This window comes from Vespa crabro, chromosome 21 (assembly GCF_910589235.1).
Source record: "Vespa crabro chromosome 21, iyVesCrab1.2, whole genome shotgun sequence".
NCBI lineage: Eukaryota > Metazoa > Arthropoda > Insecta > Hymenoptera > Vespidae > Vespa > Vespa crabro.
This window is the reverse complement of record NC_060975.1, coordinates 3,983,384-4,007,068: the sequence shown is the minus strand read 5'-3', so window position 1 is coordinate 4,007,068 and position 23,685 is coordinate 3,983,384. Positions and strand designations below refer to the sequence as shown.

The 23,685-nt window shown below is 29.5% G+C and overlaps 1 protein-coding gene across 2 annotated transcripts in view; it reads left to right on the top strand.

Moving 5' to 3' along the window:
- Positions 1 to 23,685, top strand: part of LOC124431594 (semaphorin-1A-like) — a 288,575-nt gene that overhangs the window by 252,879 nt on the left and 12,011 nt on the right. For both annotated transcript variants that reach the window (XM_046979677.1, XM_046979676.1), the window contains exons 6-9: positions 563 to 650; positions 15,241 to 15,345; positions 18,057 to 18,145; positions 18,280 to 18,421. In XM_046979677.1, coding sequence (XP_046835633.1) covers positions 563 to 650; positions 15,241 to 15,345; positions 18,057 to 18,145; positions 18,280 to 18,421 — 424 coding nt within the window. The remainder of the gene's footprint in view (positions 1 to 562; positions 651 to 15,240; positions 15,346 to 18,056; positions 18,146 to 18,279; positions 18,422 to 23,685) is intronic.

The following is a 23,685-nucleotide window of genomic DNA, read 5'->3' as shown; positions in this document are numbered from 1 at the left end:
ATGTAAATTGTAATATGGATTAAGAAATTGTTTAAATAATTCTTTACATTATAACAAATAATAAAAAGTGAATGAACAGATCTACGTGTATTACATAAAAATATAATTATAATTAAAAATATATGTACCGGTAAATATGAAAATAAATTATAATTAGAAATATATTATTATTTTTATTATAACAATCGATGATATAGACACGATCATTTCGAAAATATTTTAAATTAGAAAAAAAACATACAATATCCGACTATACTTGTATATATCAGTGAGTTACAAATATTTTTCTCGTTTTGTATGAATCCATATTTTATACGTGATCGCGTCTAATGTATAATTTTACAAATATTAACATACAAATTGAACTACTTCTTAATAATTATTTATGTAAGTATGTATTATGTATTAGTACAATATATACACATCTTACTTCAATGGGTTAAGAGAACAAGTATCAAAGCGATATATATGCTAAACATGACACGATCAATATTCCCGATAGCTCGAAGAGGATGTCGAAGGAATAGCTCCGTTCTAAACCCTTTTCTAATCTGTATTCCAGGATGGCGCGTACACGTTAAAGAGCGAGATGGAAGCTCTAGGTCTCTGTCCTCACGATCCAAGGCACAACAGTACCGCCGTCTTCGTTGGTAAGTCTTACAACTTCTTTTTCTTCTTGTTTCTTGTTTCTTTTTTTTTTTCAATTTCCCATTACGTAAATTCCCATCAAAATGTATTACCTATGTAACTGTGTATATAATATATCTTTAATTTTGATATTATCATATGTGACAACCGTACCTGTGCACATCTCAAAATAATTTCAACTTGTGCACTTGTGGTGAATTACAACCCAGCCACTTTGAACATCTGTCATTTATACAGAATGAATAATTTTTATTCCAAAAAGATACTATATACTGAAGCTATTTTGAAGTTAATTTTCAATTCTGTCATTATAAAAGAAAAAAAAAGAAAAAAAAAATTCATGAATCAGGCAATACGTAAATTGTTTTAATTGTGCTCAAAATTGATCTGAGGATCTACACCCTTCCCACTGGCACAACTAGGGTTAAAAAAATCAAAATGATTTTTTAAAAAAATTTTTTAAATGATCTGATATTAAGCGTAAAAATGTACGATCTTGAAAAATGATATCCAAAAATGAATTGCAAATTCGATCGAAGTAATTAATTTTCCTTTTATTTTTATATATATATATATATATATATATATATATATATATAAAAGCGCGGGATTAAGCAATGAATTGCAAATGCGATCAAAGTAATTTATTCTTTTTGTTTTTTGTTTTTTGTATAAATAATCGTTATTAAAATATTTGTGAATAATTTTTCATTTGCTGATTTTCAGATAAAATTAATATTAATTGAATGCATTATACACAAAAGTGAGTTAAAAATTTTGATTAAAATATTTAATAGATTATAAATTTTTTAACGAATTATAAAACGATTTTGTATGTTTTTATTTATTGAAATGTAATTGCGAATAGTTATCGTATTATTTTCTATATTATATAAATTCAGTTTTTTTTTTTTTTTTTTTTTTTTAAACAAAATCGAAATTTAGATATTACATTTGGAATTTTCGAACGAAGAGAAAAAGAAAAAAATAGACAAAGAGAAAGAAAGAAAGCAAAAGAAAAACGTACATAGAAATTAATTAATTCATCTATTAAAATAATAGATGAATCATTTAGTACATTATTTCGCGTAGATTGATCATAAATATTAATTTATTAAAGATGTTAATATGTAATAATAAAAAAAAAAAATTAATATCTATGTAAAAAAAAAAAAAATAAAATACAAAAGATAAAGTGATAACTTCCATCTCAAATGGTGATCATACTTTGATAATCTCTATCATATTTTTCTCTTCTTCATCTACTAACAAAATCATATCGATTGGTTTGTCCATGATTCTCAATACACATACACATATACATACATACATATATACAGGATATATATAACTTAATGCATTTTTAACAAGTATATTGTACAAGTAATTAATAACATTTATTAATTTTATAGTAATATTACATATATACTTATTATTCTATATATATATATATATATATATATATATATATATATATATATATATATATTAAATATGCATATGTAGTATTAATATTAAATAATAATTTAATAATGATTATCACTTCAAATATCTCCGTTATTTCTGATTTAATAAAAAAAAAAAAATTATTCGTGATCAAATTACATTGTTTCAAGGGATACTTTTTGACAAATTATCAAGAATTTTTTTTTTACGAGATTTCAAGGTCATTGACATGTTTTAGATAGATCTTTAACATTTTTTTTTCAAATGCAATTTCAAAATATGATTAGTTCGCAAGATGTTTTGAACAAAAATGTTAAAGAAAAAGTGAAAAAAAAAGAAATAGTAAAAGAGATGAAAAGATAAATGGTACAAGGTTGACTACATATTCGCGATCATGTTTTCTTTTTTATTTTTGTAAGTGCACATATGCATGCATTATTGCATTATTAATGTACATACATAATATATACTCATTGTCAGTTCTTTTTCATTGGCATATTATATTTATCAACAAATTACTAAATAATTTTTCGTATTTTTTGATTTTAAAATTATTACTTATAATTATAATAAATTATAGTTATCAATCTATTTTATATATTACGCACATTACATTAATAAAGAATTTAACAATGAAGAGAAAAAAATATAGAATGAAAAGTATACAAAAATTAATTCAAAAATATATAAAAAAAAAAAAACGTTCAATAAATAATTTGCAAACATTTCAATTATTTAACAACATTTATATATTATTAATAAATTATTTATTAGATATTTAATAAATAATTTTTATTAAGAAAAAAAAAAAAACTAGTACATTCAATATTAATAATCAATTACAATAGATAATATTACAGTTATCGATCTATTCTTTATGTAATAAATCCAATACTTTGTACATTCAATGAATTTCGAATCTTTCAACGATGAGAAAAAGAAAAAAAAAGAGAAAGAGAGAGAGAGAAAGAGAAATGGAAGGGCTAAAAGAAAGATACAGGAAAAGGTGCATATACAAAAATCGAGTTCACCGCGTTATCTCCGCGCGAACACGCGCGAGCATACGGCTGACTTTTTTTTTTCTTTCTTCTTTTTTTTTTCCTCCCTTTTTTTTTTCTTTTTTCGAACTGAGGTTAAACATCTCGCGCGCGTGTTTTGTGTGAAAATTATACGAAGGGATTCGAGGCGTTGACTTCGTTTGCGCAAAAGGTTGTATACACAATCTGTAGATACATATATACATACTTACATACATACATACATACATACATACATCATACATACATACATACATACATACATACATACATACATACATACACACACACACACATATACAAAGAAAGAGGAAGAGGAGGGGCGCATTTAAATGGGAATACTCCATTGCTATCTCGGTTACTTTTCTTCTTCCTTCTCTTTCTTTTTTCTTTTTTTTCTTCTTTTTTTCTATCTTCTCTCTCCCTCTGTCTCTCTCATGTATTTCTTTTTTTTTCTTTTCTTTTCTTTTCCTTTCTTTTCTTTTCATTTTCCACTATGATACGAAGAATACGTAACGGCGCCAAGAGCTTTTTCAGATTCGAACGAAGGAAAATGAAAGACAAGGAAAGAGAAACGACGTATATATATACTTTTACATCTTTCCGGATGTCCCGGGAACAGAGTTAGACGCTACCACATATCAGTAAAGTCCGAGAACGTTTTCTACCTTAGATATTTTTAAACGTACGAGAAAGATATTTTTCGAAAAATATTATGTCCCGGTTAAAAAGTTGATCCTTATTTTTACATGAAACAAAGAAATAAAACAAAGAAATAAGAGAAATGGAATTTAATGATATAAATTAGAAAAGAAAAAGGGAATTGTTATTAATTTTATTAATAATCGAAGAAGAAAAGAGAAAGAGAGAGAGAAAGAAAAAGAAGCAGAAAGGAAAAAAAAAGATAATGCCTTTCAATTAAATCAATAATCATTTGAAAAGTCGAATAAAATCATTCGTAAATATAAAAAGAGATTCGTCTAAATTAATTTCATCGTCGTAAATAAAAATTTTGCAATACTTTTAGATAAATGTATATTTATTACGAAATCTTCGAATTCTTTGCATTTAAAAAAAAAAAAGAAAAAGATATATATAAAACGACGATTTTATCGCGCTTGATCGCTGAATAATTATTTCGACAGAAATGAATCGAAATTGAAATAAAAAAATATTAAGAAAAATATCGTCGTTTCAATAGAGAGGAAGACCAAGAACGTTCGTCAAATGTATAAAAGGAAAAAAAGAAAAAAGGAGAAAGGAAACAAAATAAATAAATAAACAATATCTCGACTCCTCGTCGTTCTCGACAAGAAAGAGCCTCCATTGCTTTCTTTCTTTCTCTTTCTTTCCTCTTTTTTTCTTTTTTCTTTTTTATACATTTCGTCGCGAAATAGCTGTAATACATTTTCCAATCGTACATTATCAGAGACCTCGCGTGGTTTTGACAAAGTGAATTGGGTACTCGAGCGTTCCCGATCCTTCGTCCAATGAGTGTTCTCGTCGTCGTTATCGTCATTGGTCGACGTATCCCCCTCCTCCACCTCCTTCTCTGCCACTATATATTCATACATACATACATACATACATACATATATATTAAAATACACATAAGTAAATATATGTGTGTGTGTAATTATACCTACATACAAATCTATATATATATATATATATATATATATATACATATATATATATTTATATTATATATATATATTCATATATATATATATATTAATTATATATACGTACAAATATACACATATATACGTATATGTATTTGGATGGGTGAGTGTTACTGACGTATTTACAGATGATCCGACACATATACATGCATATACACACATACGTACAAATATATATATATATATATATATATATATATATATATATATATTATATATATATACAAAACAGAACGAGAGGAAGAGGATGAGCACGCATAGAGCACTCAACGAGTGCACACGTCGCGCTCGTGTCACGAGTGCTTATAAGTTCCGCGTGCGTGACAACCATACACGCAATATCCACTCACCGCCATTATTTTCTCGTTGCCGCTTTTCTCTACTCTTGATAGTATTATGTCTGTTTTTGAGGTTGCACGTATTTATTTGTAAATAATATAATAATCAACTGTATTCTCTTCGCGAATTTGAATTTCGTCAATCTTTATACACGTCGAATTAACGAAATTGATTTTCTGATTATACTTCATTTGATTTTATTTGTTCTTTTTTAATTTTTCTTTTTCTTTTTTTCTTTCTTTGTTTTTCTTTTTCATTAGTATTATATACGTTGTTTAATTAATCGACGGATTACTTTTTGCTTGTTTTACCTGAACTCGTTTTGTAAAGATTAACAAAACTGGAAAAATTGATATTCTTATCAAGGATGTAATTTTTATAATAAATATTATATTTTTATTGTAAGATCTGTTATAAGAAAAAAAAGAAAACAGAAGGACAAACATGTAAAAATTATCCCATAATTTCTTTTCAATGACAATATGAATTATATGTTAATAGTATTTTTCTTTTCTTAATGATTAATTTATTATTTAATATATATTATATATATATATTAAATTAATGTATATTAAATTATATTAAATTATTATATAACGTTATAATTATATTATACAAATGTAATCTCTAGAATTTTTATTAAGCATTTATAATTTGCTATAAGAGAAAAAAAATATTCTACGATATTACTAAATTTATATATATATATATATATATATATATATATATATAAATGTTATCTTTATATTATATTTCCATGAATTTAATTTTTAAAAATGCATTTTTAATTTTTATCATTTTGTTAGATACCTCGAGGACACGTTTTATTCGTTTTTACAATAATACATATGTAGTATATCAATCGCTAAAATCAATGGATTGTTTACGCGCGGTTAACCGGCGTATTCGATGCAATCAGTTCGGTATAATGGAATACCGTAAAATTGCTTGACAAAAGCAAATGCCATTTCCTTTGTTTTCAGATTCACGAAATACACATTGTCATATTAACTTTTATTGTTGTGAACAACAATTTTCACGTATTTATGTTTTCCTAGCCACTCTAATATAGAGATTTCCAAAACCCAACATTTTCTTTATTCCACGGGTTTTATTTAAAAAAAAAAAAAAAAAAAAAAAAAAGGAAAAAGAAAGAAAGAACAACCTAGTATTTGTTCTTTTTTATTTTTGTTTTTTTAAACAATAAAAACCTCCGTATATTTGCTCGCCGTTTTCATGAAAAGATCGAAACAAAGAAGGATATACAAATGATATATTCTTTGTTTTTCTTTTCTTTTTTTCGATAAAAAGGAAAAAATATTTCGATTGCTATTTAAAGTTTATATACAATAAATTGATTGGTATAGTTTTTTTTCTTTCGTGCCGTTTGAACTGAGAAAAAAATTGACCCCTCTATAACCCAATGTTTTTTTTATGTCTAATAAAAAATTATATAATCTGTAAGTTATAATGTATAACTTATAATAAAATAATTATACTTATTAATTATAACATATTTTATAGAATAATATAATTATTATAATAATTATGTTATATTATAATTACACTATACTGAATATAGTATATGATATACAATATTATGCCAATATAAATTTTAATATAATTATAAAAATCATTTATGAAAAATGAACGATGATATTTGGATGACAAAAAAAATATATAACATATAAATATATAAAACTTGAAAGTCACGTGATATCTTACATAGAATTTCGATTTTACGATTAAACATTTTTTCTCAATTTTCTTTTTATATACATTTTCATACAAATAAATAATATCCAAAATAAACGAACGAATTATTCGTATTAAATATATTAAATAGAAAATTAAAAGTATTCAAAGTATTAATGTCTCAAATAATCTTCAAAAGTTATTATTTCAAATCTTGTATCGATTTCTCAATACTTTTAATTTTCATATTTATCGGTCCAGTGAAAAACAAAAAATTTCCTTAATTAATATTAATACTATATTAAATTATTTATATTAATTGTGTTAATACTTTAATATAATATTAACTTATAATACGTCATCGACGAATTCATCGAATATATTTTCGTGCTATTTTTTCATACATATATACATATACATACATATATCAAAACACATACGTATATTTTTATGAATATAAATATGAATGCTTGACGAATCTAAAAATGTATTTAGCTGTGCGCATAGATCGAAACGAAAAAATTGGATCGAGTTTTTATAAATTTTCTTCTTTTTTTTCCTTTTTCTGTTTTTTGCTTCTTCTTTTAAATTTATCAATTCGTATCAATTTTAATATCTGACATTGATAATAAAATCCAATCGTCATAAACTTTTCGTGCCGATCTTATATATCATTCATATTTATTTCCTTTTTTATTGTTTGTTTCTTTTTCCTCTTCTTTTTTTTTCTTTCTTTCTTTTCTTTTCAATATTCCATACTCTAAGGATCCTCCATTCTCCGTAAATACACACAGACGAAGAATCGATCTTTACCGTTCTATAAATTCCTCGTTTAGGAATGGAACGAGGAAAATCGAGATCGTTCGTAGACACGTGCGCGAAATACAAGAAGAAAGGGTGGAAAGAGGTAAGAGAAGGAAGAGAGGGAGAGGGAGAGGGAGAGGGATAGGTGCGGCAAAACGCGATCGGTAATGCGATCTCAAGGAAAGAGGGCGTAGAAGAACAGACTGGCATCTATTCCGCGTGTCAGCCGTTGCGTTGCATCGGCGAACGAAACGTACTTACATACACACACACATACATACATACATGGATGCATACATACAAATGCACTTACGTATATACGTACGTACGTAATACGTCGTACGAATTCTCGCGCATTAGTTACAAGAGCCGCAAGAACGTGTCAGCCGACTCATGAGTATTTACGTCTCCGTTCTCTCCGCGTAATGGGTCCGTCAGGTTGCACGAATCTACACTACAAGAGAAACAGTACGAGAGAGAGAGAGAGAGAGAGAGAGAGAGAGAGAGAGAGTAATAGTGTATTTGTGGGATGTATGCAAGAAAGGGAGAAGGAGTGAGAGACAGAGAGAGAGAGAGAGAGAAAGAGAGTGTTTGTGTATATTTGGAGTGCATGTGAAATAGAGAGAGAGAGAGAGAGAGAGAGAGAGAGAGAGTTTGTGTATATTTGGAGTGCATGTGAAAGAGAGAGAGAGAGAGAGAGAGAGAGAGAGAAAGAGAGAGAGACAGAGAGAGAGAGAGAACATGTGACAACTCTCCGCATACTACTTATTACTAGTAACACTCCCGCGTAATCTATTCCAGTTGCTTTAGCTTCGAACTCGACAAATTCGTACTTAGTTACCCTTAATTTAAACGTATAGCTGTGATACCTATTTTGTTCTTTATTATTTTTTATTTTTTGTTTTTTTTTTTTTTTTTTCTTCGTTTTTCATTAACGATACCTATCCGTATACAATATTAGAAAAGAAATAATTATCTCTTCAAAAATTATTTTTTTTTTCTTTTCTTTCGTCAATTTGTTCAACGAAGGATATATAAAGCAATTTTACTTTTGTTAATTATTTAATCATTAAACGAGAACGATAATAAGTTAATGAAGATCGATAATACGAAAGTAAAAAAAAAAAAATGTTTTCTATGTATTCGATAACTACGCGTACTTATTTACTTACTTAGTTACTTAGTTACTTACTTAACTATTCTTATCGCGAAAGAACGCAATGCGACGGAGAAAGATAAAAGATAGTAGAGGATAAGTAGAGGATTAAGATGGAGGTGTGTTGGAGGAAAAGTGATCCTATGTAAAAACAGGTTTACTATGAATACCTCGTTCTACTTTTATCTAGAACTCTTTTCTCTCTCTTTCTCTCTCTTTCTCTCATTTTCTCTTTCTCTCTCTCTCTCTCTCTCTCTCTCTCTCTCTCTCTCTCTCTCTCTCTCTCTCTCTCTCTTTTAAAAGCGCTAGATAAGCTCGTCGCAAATAAAATGAATCGAGTCAAACGAGGGCACAGTTTGACAACGAAGCCCTATCCGGACAAGTAATTTCATACATCGACCGTATTCTTTCGAAACCTACGAACTGATCGGTCTTGTGCTACCAGAATGGATCACTATCGATTCGGGTCTCTCATGACATCAAATAAGAGAGAAAGAGAAAGAGTGATAAAGAAAACAAAGAATAAAGAAAGAATAAAAGAGACGAAAAGCTTCGACGCATTTCATAAAAATATTCTCTTGACACATATAAAGAGAAAGAGAGAGATAGACAGAAAGAGAGAATTAATCGTTTATTATTTACGTCTGAGCGAAATTGTTTTTGGTATAATACTCTTTCGAGTGTAATTACAATCGAATCGATTATTTTAAGTACATACAATATATATATATATATATATATATATATATATATATATATGTGTATATATATTTTATATATATGTATGTGTGTGTGTGTGTGTGTGTGTGTGTGTGTGTGTGATTGGCAACTGTGATACGCGCATTTCTGTGATATTACATACTTTCTATTTTAATTCTATTTTCCAGGACTCACAGTAAACAAATTAACAGTCTCTCGAACCGTAACAACGTTGTACCTTCGAAAGAGAGTACCATTCCATTTGTGTTGAAAATTGGCGTTTTCGCGACACGAATATGTAAAAGTACCAATGTAAATGGGGAAGAAGAGAAAGAGAAAGAGAAAGATAGAAAAAGAGAGAGAGAAAGAGAGAGAGAGAGAGAGTGAGAGAGAGAAAATATAAATATTTTTACGATCACTCATTCATTCGTTCGTTCGTTCATTCGTTCCATTCGTTCATTCGTTCGTTCATTAGTTCGTTCATTAGTTCGTTTCAAAATAACGAATAAGAAGAATCTTTAAAATTGTGACGAAAGCTTGAATTAGTTTGATTAAATTACGATACAATGACGCACAGGAGATATTCTATCTCGACGAATGTACTTACAATATCTCTCTGACCTTTTCATAATAAAAACGTTTGATAGAAAATGTATAAAAATCTTATCACGTATTTCCCATCAATTCCTACGAACATCGATCATCGATGGTTTTTCTTTTTCTTTTTTTTTTTTTTTTTTTTTTTTTCCTCTCTTTTTTATCTTTTTTTATTTTTGTCTTTCCCTTTTTTTCTTCTTTATTTCCGATACATTATTTCACGTGGACAGATACGCGTACACATGTACATTTTCTTATGCATCTCTGTGTATTTTTGAATGTTTATTTTGTTTTTATTAAAAGAAAGAAATAAAGAGAAAATAAAAGAATAAAAATTAATAAATAAATGAATGAATGCATGAATGAATATTTCTTATATCTAATATGAAGCATTTCAAACATTTGTACAATTCATTATATTTTATGCGTAAAAAAGAAAAAGTAAAACAAAAATAATAAAAGAATAAAAGAGAGAGAGAGAGAGAGAGAGAGAGAGAGAGAGAGAGAGAGAGAGAGAGATAGAAAGAGAGAATAGCTTTTAACTGCTACTCGATTACGTTTGCATCACGGCGTATAATTTCGAAAGAGAGAAAGAAAAAAAAGGAAAATAGAGAGAGTAAAAAGGGAGAGAAAGAGAGATAGAAAGAAAGAAGAAGTAATATTTATAAGGCAGTTATCGTTTTATAAGAGTACGCTCGTCGTTTCTCTTTCTTCTTGATCTTATTAAAAAGTACCGACAGAAAAGCTCAGCATGGCACTTATTCGATGATGAAGGTAATCACTTAACGAGTTCCACACTTCGAGCAACCCCTGAACCTCCTTTTTCCCTCTTTCTCCCTCCCTCTCTCTCTCACCCTCTTCTCCCTCTGTCCTATTCCAGTCGACTCCCACCCAATGTTATTGACTCTTTTTCGCGTATCGACTCTCGTACTCTTTCTCTTCTCGGTATCTTCTTTTTATGGAATTTTATATTCACCGTTCATATTAAAAGCAAGAAACGAGCTTCCCGTTATTTCTTTTACTCGTCGGATAAAAGGATTTTTCGATTTTTTGTCCTCTTCCCCCCTCCTCTCTTTCTCTCTCTCTCTCTCTCTCTCTCTCTCTCTCTTTCTCTCTCTCTCTCTCTCTTTCTCTCTCTCTGTCTTTCTCTCTCTCTCTGTCTTTCTCTCTGTCTCTCTTTCTATTCATTTATCTCTCTCTCTCTCTTTCTCTCTCTCTCTCTCTCTCTCTCTCTCTCTCTCTCTCTCTCTCTCTCTCTCTCTCTCTTCCTCTTTTCATTTCGAACGAACGTGCCTCTTCCCAACGAATGTCATCGTGTATCCACTCGCCGTGAGAATGAAAATCAAGAGAGAACTTTGATATTTTACACCGTGAACAACGTATATGTGTCTGTCGCAGCGTGAAACTCGAGAAAACGAGGAAATCATTTGCTCGATCGTGCGTTTGCGTTCCCGACACCACGTCGTTGCCATTTTTCTAGGAAAAAAATCTTCTTTCCTTTTTTTTCCTCCCTTTTCTATCTTTCTTTTTTCCTTTCATGCTCTCTCCCTTCTATCTCTCTCTTTCTACTCTTTCTCTCTCTATCATAAACACATGCGCTCATACACATTTCTACCATTCTTTCTCAAACAAACAGATCCAATTTTCTTCTAGACGATCGTCATTTAACCGACGAAAGCCAACAAAGTTTGTACGACTTGAAAAAGTTCGTTCACATTTTCAACCCTCCATCCTCCTCCTCCTCTCTCTCTCTTTCTCTCTCTCTCTCTCTCTCTCTCTCTCTCTCTCTCTCTCTCTCTCTCATCCCGAAATAGAAATGAATAGTCGTTGGAAAAAAAAAGAATTACTCACACTTACCTGACCTATGAACGTAAAATACGTTTTCTCATTCGTATTAAATTTGTTAAAATGCAGGAATAACGTCAAACGAGACGGGATATAGAAGATTGCAAAGCGTCCGTTTAATATCGTTAGAAAGGGTATGGACGTTAGTAGAGAGTAGAAATGCGTTAGAAACACATCTCTCTTTCTCTCTCTCGCTCTTGTTCTCGCTCTCCCTCTCTCTCTCTATTTTCTTCATGTAAGGTATTAGGAACACGACGTGAGAGTGAACGAGAGAGAGAGAGAGAGAGAATACGAGTATTCGCAGGCTTCGGCGTTACCAGGGAGCTCACCGTAGATTTGTAGCCCTGCAACGAGCACGTTCATCCCCTAAGTCTAACGTCTACTTCGCCTGTTATATACGACCGCGTGGAGCTCACTATATATATATATATATATATATATATATATATATATATGTATATGTATATATATATATATACACACTTATCGTGCGCATATGTTGGCCAGCCTCAAATCCCATCGTGCTTTTTGAACGTGAAATATGGAAGCGCCACGCGAAAGAGGAACACGCCGCGACCTTCGAGAAAGATCTTCTTCACGGATAGAACATGAATACAGAGAGAGAGAGAGAGAGAGAGAGAGAGAGAGAGAGAGAGAGAGAGAGAGAGACAAGAAAAGAGGATGAGTATTGTTGTATACGAAAATATACTTGGAATACTGGTATATCTCGTCGTTCGGTTACTTTTCTTACATACACATCAGTGTCCTTCTATTTCGTTCTTTTCACTGTTTTCTAAAAGATCAAGAGAAAAGGGAGATAGAAAACGCGAAATCTTCTTCGAAATAACCGAAAACTTGTCCCACCTTCGAATAAATCCGTGAAAACATATATATCCGCGAGAGAGAGAGAGAGAGAGAGAGAGAGAAAGAGAGAGAGAGAGAGAGGGGAGGGGAGAAAGAAAGAGAAACAAAAAGAGAAAGAAAGAGAGAGAGAGAGAGAGAGAGAGAGGAATCTCGGGTATCTCCGTGAAATTCGATTTTACATTCCGCAAACTTTCCGTGTCGCGAATATACCACCTACCATTGCTACTACAATCACTACTATCGCTATTACTGTTACTATATTCAACTACTACTACTACTACTACTACTACTACTACTACTACTACTACTAAAATTACGTGGATTTCACTAGGTTTGAACCAAAACGTGTCGTAAATTAAACTCGCGTATCTATCCGACGCTATCTCATCGAAACGTTTCGTTGGAAACTTGTTTGTTATAGGTACAAAAGAGGGAAATAAATAATTTCTGAGCTCGGTTTCAGAAAGGGTTTGGGTGAGAGTGAGGGTGGAGGTATATGGTAGATAGGTGAGGATGGTATTTGATTGTGTTAGATAGTGATAGATATATATTCAACCTGCTTGCGCACAATTTTCGACGGTAACACGATGTTCGTTACGATTTCCAAACATTCGCGAACGTTGCTCTCAAAGGGAGCCGCAAGAAATGTAATTAAGTAATCGCTCGTGGAAGTAGGGTAAACAGCAAATTCTAATCTCTCTCTCTCTCTCTCTCTCTCTCTCTCTCTCTCTCTCATTCTCTCGTTCTCTCTCTTTCTCTACATTTCTCTCTTCGATGTCCGCGAATGTCCGTACTCGAAAACGCGTGCATGACGCGAAATAACAAATATTAACGGCAGATTATCTCTCAATTTCCTTTTATTTGCTTTGCCGACCCGTTCTCAGCGCGATAGGTATTAAACATCAAACAAATTACGAAATGTACTTATCCCGCAACCTTAAAAAGATATCACCCTCGAGGGATTGCAAGTTATCATTTGTATGAAACGGTAATATGAAAAAGAAAAGAAAAAATGGAAGAAGAACGAAAAAAGTAGAAGAGAGGAAGTCAATAAATTAATAGATAATACGAGTTGCTTCTTGTATAATTTTACTATTTCAAAAATGGTTCGTTTTATGATAAATAACAAAATGATTGAATTCGTAATTATATTACATAGCATGTCACATTCAATAATAGCGTTCATTTCTATCTTTAAGAAAAGTATATATATATATATATATATATATATATATATATATATATATATGTATGTATGTATGTATGTATGTATGTATGTATGTATGTATGTATGTATTTATGTACATAAACATTCATAAACATGTTTATGCACATATTCCTTTACCCTTTATTTTATAATTTATTTCCTTAATTTCTCAGGTCAACTCTGACCCGATTTTTCCTTCTTTTGATATTCCGTGTTTACATGTTGTTATAACATATATATATACGTATATCATGAAAATAATTTTTTAAATATAACTGTTTCTTACTAATTTGTTTTATGAATATTTATAACTAAATGAAGCGTCACGCCAACAGTTTAACTAACATATATATATATAACACCCACCCACACACACACACACATATATATATATATATATATATATAAAATATCCGTATACAGGATTCTCGTAAAGTTAACTTTTCACTCGGTTAATCCATTTCTCATCATTTATTCTCAAACAAACTCTTATTTGATTTTGTTTACTTTTGACATCTCGTATAGAAATATCTATGTATATATATATGTACGTATACGCATATATATTATGTATCTACATTGAAAATAATTTCGAAGTAAAACTTCTTTCAATTTTCTTTTTTTTCTCACTTTTTTCAACTAATTTATTTTATGAATATTTATAACGAAATGATGAAGTTTCATGTCAGAGTTGACCTCATAATGCGTAGGATTGATATTCATAGAGAACCACCATATATATATATATATATATATATATATATATATATATATATATATATATGTATATATATATATGTGTGCGTGTGTACATATATGTATATATATAGGCATATATATTACGAGAAGCGATTAAACACGGTAGGATAGTTTCAAGGAACGTTTCATATAAGAACGGTATGCGTTCGTAACGCGTAACGCGGTAGACATAGCACAAGGTCGAAAGACAGCAAAGGTTAAAGGGATCCTTCTCGAAGATTAGGAGGAGAAGGATTCCGTAAATGCTTTCTACCACCTTCATCGTAGTGTGACACTAGAGGATGTGAAAATTAACCCGAAAGGAGGAGGGTCGCCTTTACCGTCTCCGTCGACTGTTATAATCGTGAATTTGATGACCCTCCTCCCATCTTGGACACCCTAACTAACCATACTAAACGTCCTGACACAAGGTAAATGTCTCCAACGTGACATTTTGACAGAAACGTTTCTGTGTTTCAGAGGGACAGCTCTATGCTGCGACGGTTGCGGACTTCACCGGAGGGGCACCTCTTATCCTTAGGGAGAAGATCCGAACGGAACGATCCGATTTGAATCAATTGAATGGTAAATGTATATTATCTCTATTAATTAATTATACCTCTATCTAATTAATATCGATTCTATTGAATTAAGTTTCTTTTTTTCTTTCTTTTTTTTTATTTATTTATTTTTTTTCTTTCTATTTCTTGCTACGATACTTACGCTTAATTGGATTAAATTTAAAGATTTACGAAAATAGTCTCGTTCGACAGATTTCAAGTTACATTGCTTAAAATAATAGGAATTATAATTGATAATATTTATTTTGTATTTAATATTTCCCCCTCCTTTTTTTGATTTCTTCTTATTTTAATATATTAAATTAATTAAAATTAATATTTTATTTATAATTGCTAACAAATTATTTTTTAAATAATTTCTACCGGTATTTGTTCGATTTAATGATACGAATACGCGCTCACACACACACACACATATACATAAATATATTTTTTAATTTATTTAACTATTTCATAATTGATTTAAAATTGAATGTAACGTAGGTATGTAACGTAGTAACGACGACGACGACGACGACGACGATGACGACGAGACAAAAAAAAAGAAAGAAAAAGGAAAAAAAAGAGAGAAATCACATTTAAAATGTTACCCCGTCAATACCGTACCTACGGGTTTCAGTAATAGTAGCTATACAATCAATATCCGTAAATCGAGTGTTAAAAATCAATGCGTTCGATATATAACATAACGTCGATCAAATGCAATCGGTGATTGTATCGTTCATATCTACGTTGTGAATTTAAAAAACAACAAAAATATCGTATTAACTTCTCTATTCAATAAAATAGAAGAATGATGATAGATCATCACATTGAAACATGTATACATATATATATATATATATATATATATATGTGTGTGTGTGTGTGTATAATATGTACATACATATTATATGTATATATATGTGTGTGTATATACAAACCATGTTAACGTTAATTATCATGTTAATTAAATCCACCCTTTGTACCCAAAGCGTTGTAATAAGTCCGAATAACGAGAGAGAGAGACAAAGAGAGAGAGAGAGAGAAAGAGAGAGAGAGAGAGAGATAGAGAGAGATAGAGGGAGAGAGACAGAAAATGGGTATGAGTAGTGAAGCAAACTCGCCCATCGAATTTTGATCGGTGTCTGGCCCGCCAACTAGCGTTGCTCGTGACCCGGCGAAATTAAAATTTAATTATCGATCGTATTATTCGTGCGAGTGCGTCATTCAGGAAGCCTCGCATTTCCCGAAAGAATATTATTTCGTTCGTCGTTAATTCTCCGCGTAACGTACTACGAACGAACGAACGAACGAACAGGCCGACGAATAGAGCTTACAATTAGTACTTATCGTACTCTCACCCTCATGCCCACTCCCACTTCCACTCCCATTCTCCTCATCCCTCTGAAATATCAATACCAATACCGTTATCGACATGTTGGTATTTGATCTTTATCGACGAACACGTACGAGACAGTCAATTTATTTGGAAATTTCGATTTATTTCCCTCACTCCCTTCTCTACTCTCACCATAAACCCCCGTTCCTTCGATCGCACGAGCTCATCTTTTATCCGATTTTAGTAACGAAATTTTACCAAATGTCGCTTCGTGCCTCCCCTATCCTCCCTCATCGTCCCCTCTTCACCAAAATCTCTCCACTACCCCCTAATCCCTAACCCCTATACCCAAAACCCCTTCATCGATGTCACGCTTATAAATCACTCTCGATGATCGCGATATCGCACTCTAACGCGTACACGTATGTATGATCTACCTCCATAGATTTCTATTTCCATCGAGTTTTCCTATTATAAATACATTGCGATAACTTACCCAGTATCATTTTGATATTGAAGATATAAGGGAAAGCATGAGACATGAGATAATAGATGTTAGGATAAGTACAATGATTCTACTATGAATTTTTCACCTCGTTTTTTCACGAATCATTAAATATGGATTCGTTAAAGAAAAAAATAATGTAATAAAGTTAAACGTGAAATTATTTCTATATTAAAACGAATAAGTATTAGGAAAAATAAAGACATATAAAAGTATATATATATAGAAAAAATATATATGTATAAAATATTTATAATTTTTATAAATTAAATTATATAATAATAAAAATTTTTAATTACAATAGTAATATATTATTTTATATATATAATTATTAAATATAAATTAAATATTTATTTAAATATATAATTTATTAAAAATATTATTAATTAAAATTTTATGTCATTCTTTAATTATATATTATAAATATAATAACATATATAATTATATATAATTATAATTATATATATAATAATATATATATATATAATTATAATTTTTCTATATAATAATTGATATTTTTAATTATATTAATAATATTATATTATTATATATATATATATATATATATATATATATTAATTAAAATTTTTAATTATAATAATAATTATAATATTTCTATATTTATATATAGGTAATAATATATTACTATTGTTATGATTAAACATTTTAATTATTATATAAAAAACTGTAAATATATATATATATATATATATATATATATATATATATATATATATATCTTTCTTTCTCACACACACCCTTATTCTCTTTATTTCTATATGCATATATATATATCTTCCTCTATCTCTCACACGCACATTCTCATTCTCTCTATTTCTATATATTATATATATAGAAAAGTGTATAAAAATGTTGATTTTGTTTTCAGGACCAAATTTTGTCAGCTCGTTCGCCTACGAGGATTACGTGTTCTTCTTCTATCGGGAAACCGCGGTCGAGTATATGAACTGTGGCAAGGTATTATATAAGAATGCTATTTTATAAGATGAGAAAATAAAAAAAAAAAAAGAAAAAAGCAAAGAAGAAGAAGAAGAAGAAGTAGAAGGAAGTAAGGATTGTTCGTGACCAACAAGAATTTTCTTTATTTTTAGGCGGTCTACTCGCGGGTCGGTAGAGTCTGCCAGCACGACAAAGGCGGTCCTCATGCGTTCAGCGACAGATGGACGAGCTTCCTGAAAGCTAGACTCAACTGTTCTGTACCTGGCGAATATCCATTCTATTTCAACGAAATACGTGAGTATCAATTTTTTCTGTTTGTTTTAATTTCTTTTTTTTTTTTTATTTTTTTTTTATTTATTTTTATTTTTTTTTTTCTTTATATATATACATTTTTATACATAATAATTTTTTCCTCACCAATGATGGAAGAAGGAGGGAGGGAACAATTTTATCAGATAAAACTAGTAATTGCCTTTGCTTGGAGAAAAATCTTTTATTTATATCGGAAAGATCGGAAAACAATGTTTGGTTTTTTGTTTTATATCTAAAAATATTCCGTCATGGTCAGGAAACAATTTTATTTATATAAAAATATTCTTCTAGATTGAAGAACGATGTTTTTTTTTTTTTCTATCTAAAAATATTCTATCACAGGGAAGGATTTTGTTTACCTAAAAATGTCTCGTCTGATCGGAGAACAATTTTGTTTATCTAAGAATATTCTTCTAAGTCGGAATATTTTTTTTTGTTTCTTTTTTCTCTCTTATATCTAAAAATATAACGCATGGTCAGAGAACAATTTTCTTTACTTAAAAACATTCTTCCTCGTCGTGGAACAATTTGTTATATCCTAGACATATCCTCTAGTCAGATATAAACCTTTAGAAATCTTGCGAGACGGAAATCAAGGGAAAGAATCTAACTAGAAAAGAAAAAAAATGATCTAGTCGAGATTGAATCATGTGGCGCGTCCCATATTACATGTAGAACTGAAAAGAAATTTTTGTTCGATATGTTGTATTGTTCATCATGCTTATAAGATAGATTATTCACCATCACGTTCACCAGCAGCCGGTGGTTTTCCCAGCATAACCCAACCCAACCCAACTCAACCCAACCCAACCCAATCCCTCCCAACTCTGAAGGTAAAGCATGTAGTGTACTATATAAACTGGTTTCCTGTCACTCGATAAGTCGTCCCAACTGCCTATGGAGCAACGAAATGAAGCCTGGGGAGCCTGTAGGAAAGTACAAATGGTACAATGGCCGCAAGCTCACCAGGAGGTGGAGTAGCCAAACGGTGAACGACTAGGCTGCCGCTGTTGGTACTGCTATGCTAGTCCAGAGTAAAAGAGAAAAGACGAGACGAGTGGTGGGATATGTACTTCTCTCTCTCTCTCTCTCTCTCTCTCTCTCTCTCTCTCTCTCTCTCTCTCTCTCTCTCTCTCTCTCTCTCTCTCTCGCTCTTTCAGGAGGCAGAGAATATTGTCGCCGCACATCGAACCGAAATCCCTATCCGACGAGGAAGCTTGGCTTCTGGCCAGCTGAAAGATCCGTTTGGTGGATCCTTGCCAAATCGCAGGTCCGGACTATCCCACCGATTGCTCGGACAACCTAGACCCCACTCCCAATCCTCTCTTTCTTTCTTTTTCTTTTTCTTTTACTTACTCCTTTACGATCTCTTCCTCTTTCTCTTTCTCTTTCTAGTACTATCTTCCTTTCTTCTTTCATTCCTTCCTACAATTCTAACTCCTTCTTTTACTCTACTCGTCGTAGACCTCTAGCAGCTTCTGGTATGGCCTTTCCACGATGTGTTCTGCCTTTGGCAGATGACGGGAGAAACCTTGGAACGGGATAGTAGAATGGGAAAGAAGAAAGGAAATGAATAAAGAAGTTTATTACCGTCTCGGGGATGAAATTCTCCGACAACGAATCGGACCGTTGCACCTGAAAGCCAAATCACTCGACCGTCTTGAAATTCCTCAGCTGTGTATCGCGATACCTTCGTCCGGTCGACGTTCTCGTTCTTGCGTTCCATGCTACTGAACGAGAATTAGAATGAGATTTCTCCAGAAAATATATATCGTAAAATTGGATCTTTTTCCTTTTCTTTTCAACTGTATTCAAGAACTTTCTCAGAGGAAAGTACTGTTTGATATATCGGATCTTGATCGAGAAAACGTAATCCGTTCGACATGGAATAAAAAAAAAAAAAAAAAAAAAAAAGAAAAAGAAAAAAAGGTGAGTATTTGATAATAGAAAAATATTTCGAGCGAAAGGAAACGACATGAAATCGTATTTGTTATACAACGACGAATCAAGTTATACATAAATATAGGTCGTGTATACATTTTGGATGTATATATTTATAAAAGATATATGTCTGTGTATATATAAAAGATATATGTGTGTGTATATATATATATATATGAGGGTTGCTTATAAAATAAAATTTAAAATTCTAATTATCATGATTTTTTTTTTTTTTTTATAGGAGATATCATGTCACATTTATACAATGTATTTATTATACTATTTTAAATGTTAATTTTTAATAATTTTAATTTTAATTATAATGCAAATTTTAATTTGTTTTCATAATGTTATTTAAAATATTTGAATTTAATCTATTTCGTCTATCTATTTTTGACTTTGATCGACCACCATCAAATATATAAATATAAAAAAAAAAATAACTGAAGAATTCAAACTTTAAAAGTTTATATAAATAAAAAAAAAAAATTCACGTTATCATGTTATTTTCGGTTTCGATTTTTATTTTTATTTAATTATATTTAATTAATTATATTTAATTAATTATATTTAATTTGCTTTTCGCTATTTTTTCTTTTATTTTATTATAAAGATTAATAAAAAAAAAAAGAAGTATTTTGTTATTAAGTATATTGTTAAAAAGTTATTATTTTCTTATAGATTAAAACTGTAAGAATTAATTATTTTATAATTTTATTACAAATAATATAAAAGTAATTGAAACAAATAAGTCGATTAAGCCCCGTATTTCTCATCTTCTTAGGATAAAATTTCTCCCATTATAACCCTTAAGAATTAAAGTAATTAAATTATACAAAACATCTGTATATCGTTTTATACAAATGCAAGTCACAATTTTTATATAAGTTCGTATTACAGATTCCCCTATTTTACAAATGTTATAAAAAAATATGTAAGAATTTTTACTTACATAAATTATCTTTTAAAGTGACGAATTTTTTTCAAATTATCAAATACCTTCGGAACGTGAATCTTTTTTTTACGTTTTCAAAACGGAATGTCAAATATTCTATATACATAAAAAATATATAGTAGAATTTTTATTTATGAAAATTTATTTTTATTATGATGAATTTTTTCAATTTATGATGAATTCGATCAATCAAACATCTTTAAAACATGAATATCTTTTCATATGTTTTCGAACAAAATATCAAATTATATATATATATATATATATAATTTTTATTTATTTATATATATTAATATATATTTAATATATATAATATATAATATATAATATATAATATATAATATATAATATATATATTATAATCTATTAATATAATTATATATATATAATTAAATAAATAAAAATTAAATATATATAAATTATATATTAGTTTAATTATATTAATTATAAATTATATATAAATTATATATAAAATATATATATATAATTTTTATTGATTTAATTTTACATTTAACAAGACAAATTTTTTCAAATTATCAAACATCTTTAAAACATGAGTCTTTTTTTTCTTATAGTTTTAAACACCAAATAAATTTCATCAAATAAAATATATATATATATATATATATATATATATATATGTATTATACATATTACTTTTTGATATTTATCACAAATAATAATATTTTGCTCTAGTATATTGATATCGTATAACATACGTAAATAATTATTTTCGATATATTAAAACGAATTTTTATATTACAAAAATAATATTATTTGTACCTGGATAATAGATGTAGAGAAAATATTTGTCATTTTAATTCATTCATCCTACTTTATTTCATACAGAAATCTATCGTAGTAATAAAAATTACGCGATACATGAAGATTTACCAACATACACCATATTCTATGATTAGTTTATTCGCGGAATGTACGACAGTTGTGATGTACGAACATATCAAACTTGATTGGTCTATACTTGAGTTAAATCATACTATACCGTTCTCGAAGTAATAAAGTTTGTCAGGAACAATAACAGAAGGGCAAACGTCGAACTCACCGTCCAAGTATATACACATACTTTCATGCGCGCGCACACACACACAGGCATACATACTTGCACATATATATATACATATATATATATATACTTACATACGTTTACACATGCTTATACACACATACATCTAGTAGAAGTAACGAGGACCGATCCTAACTCTCGGCGAACGGACCGAGTTCTCCCGTCCAAACTAACAAACGTGAAGCTGACAAACCGTGTTCGTAGTCAATCATACGTTTCTCGACCGATGAGCGACGTCGAAAATTCATGAAGGTACATCCGAATACGGAAAATTTTGTGATTCCAAAAGTTTCGCGAGTTTCTACACCGAAATCATACTCTTTAAAACAAACGAAAGAACAGATCGAAGAAAAGTTTTCAAACGAGCTATATAAAGAGTTAATGTATATAAGAAAGAAAAAAAATATATATATATATATAAAAGGAATAAAAGAATGAAAGAAATGATCGAGAAAGGAAAATAAAGAGTATGAGGGAGAAAGGGAAGTCTACAGGATACATACTATATTATTCATCTGTTAAAGAAACGGAAAGAAGTAGTATTTCTTCGACTGCGTATGCTCCTTTGCCTATTTTTACTTTTCTCTGGATATTATTCTTTTTATTTTCTTCTTCTTCTTCTTCTTCTTCTTCTTCTTCTTCTTCTCTTTTTTCTTTCTTTCTTTCTTTTTCTTATTTTTTATTATTATTATTATCATTATTTTTCTTTTTTCTTTTGTTTTTTTTTTCTTTCTTTTATACTCCTTCTATGTTCCGATAAAAGAATATAAAATTGTTCGGGTCCCCTCGTTCGAAGTATACCATTAATATATTTTTTTTCTTTTTTTTTTCTTTTTTTTTTCTTTTTTCTTTTTTTGTTTTCTTTTCTATATCCGACAAAGGTATCGTTGCTTTATAAAGGAAACGAGAAGTACGCGAAGGGCTGATCGAAAAGATGTATTATAGTATCGTATAAGAGGACATAAAAATAATAGGGTCGAAGTATAGGATAAGTATAAAGATTTATATTCTCATTAAATGTATTTTATAAAATAAATGATATTTAATAAATTTGTTCGTTATTAAATCGATTAATGACGTTTTCGATCGATCTTTCATTTATTTAATTTAATTTAATTTGATTTAATTTAATTTAATTTAATTTAATTTAATTTAATTTAATTTAATTTAATTTAATTTAATTTAATTTAATTTAATTTAATTTAATTTAATTTTATTTTATTTTATTTTATTTTATTTTATTAACGTCAATATGATGATTATTCG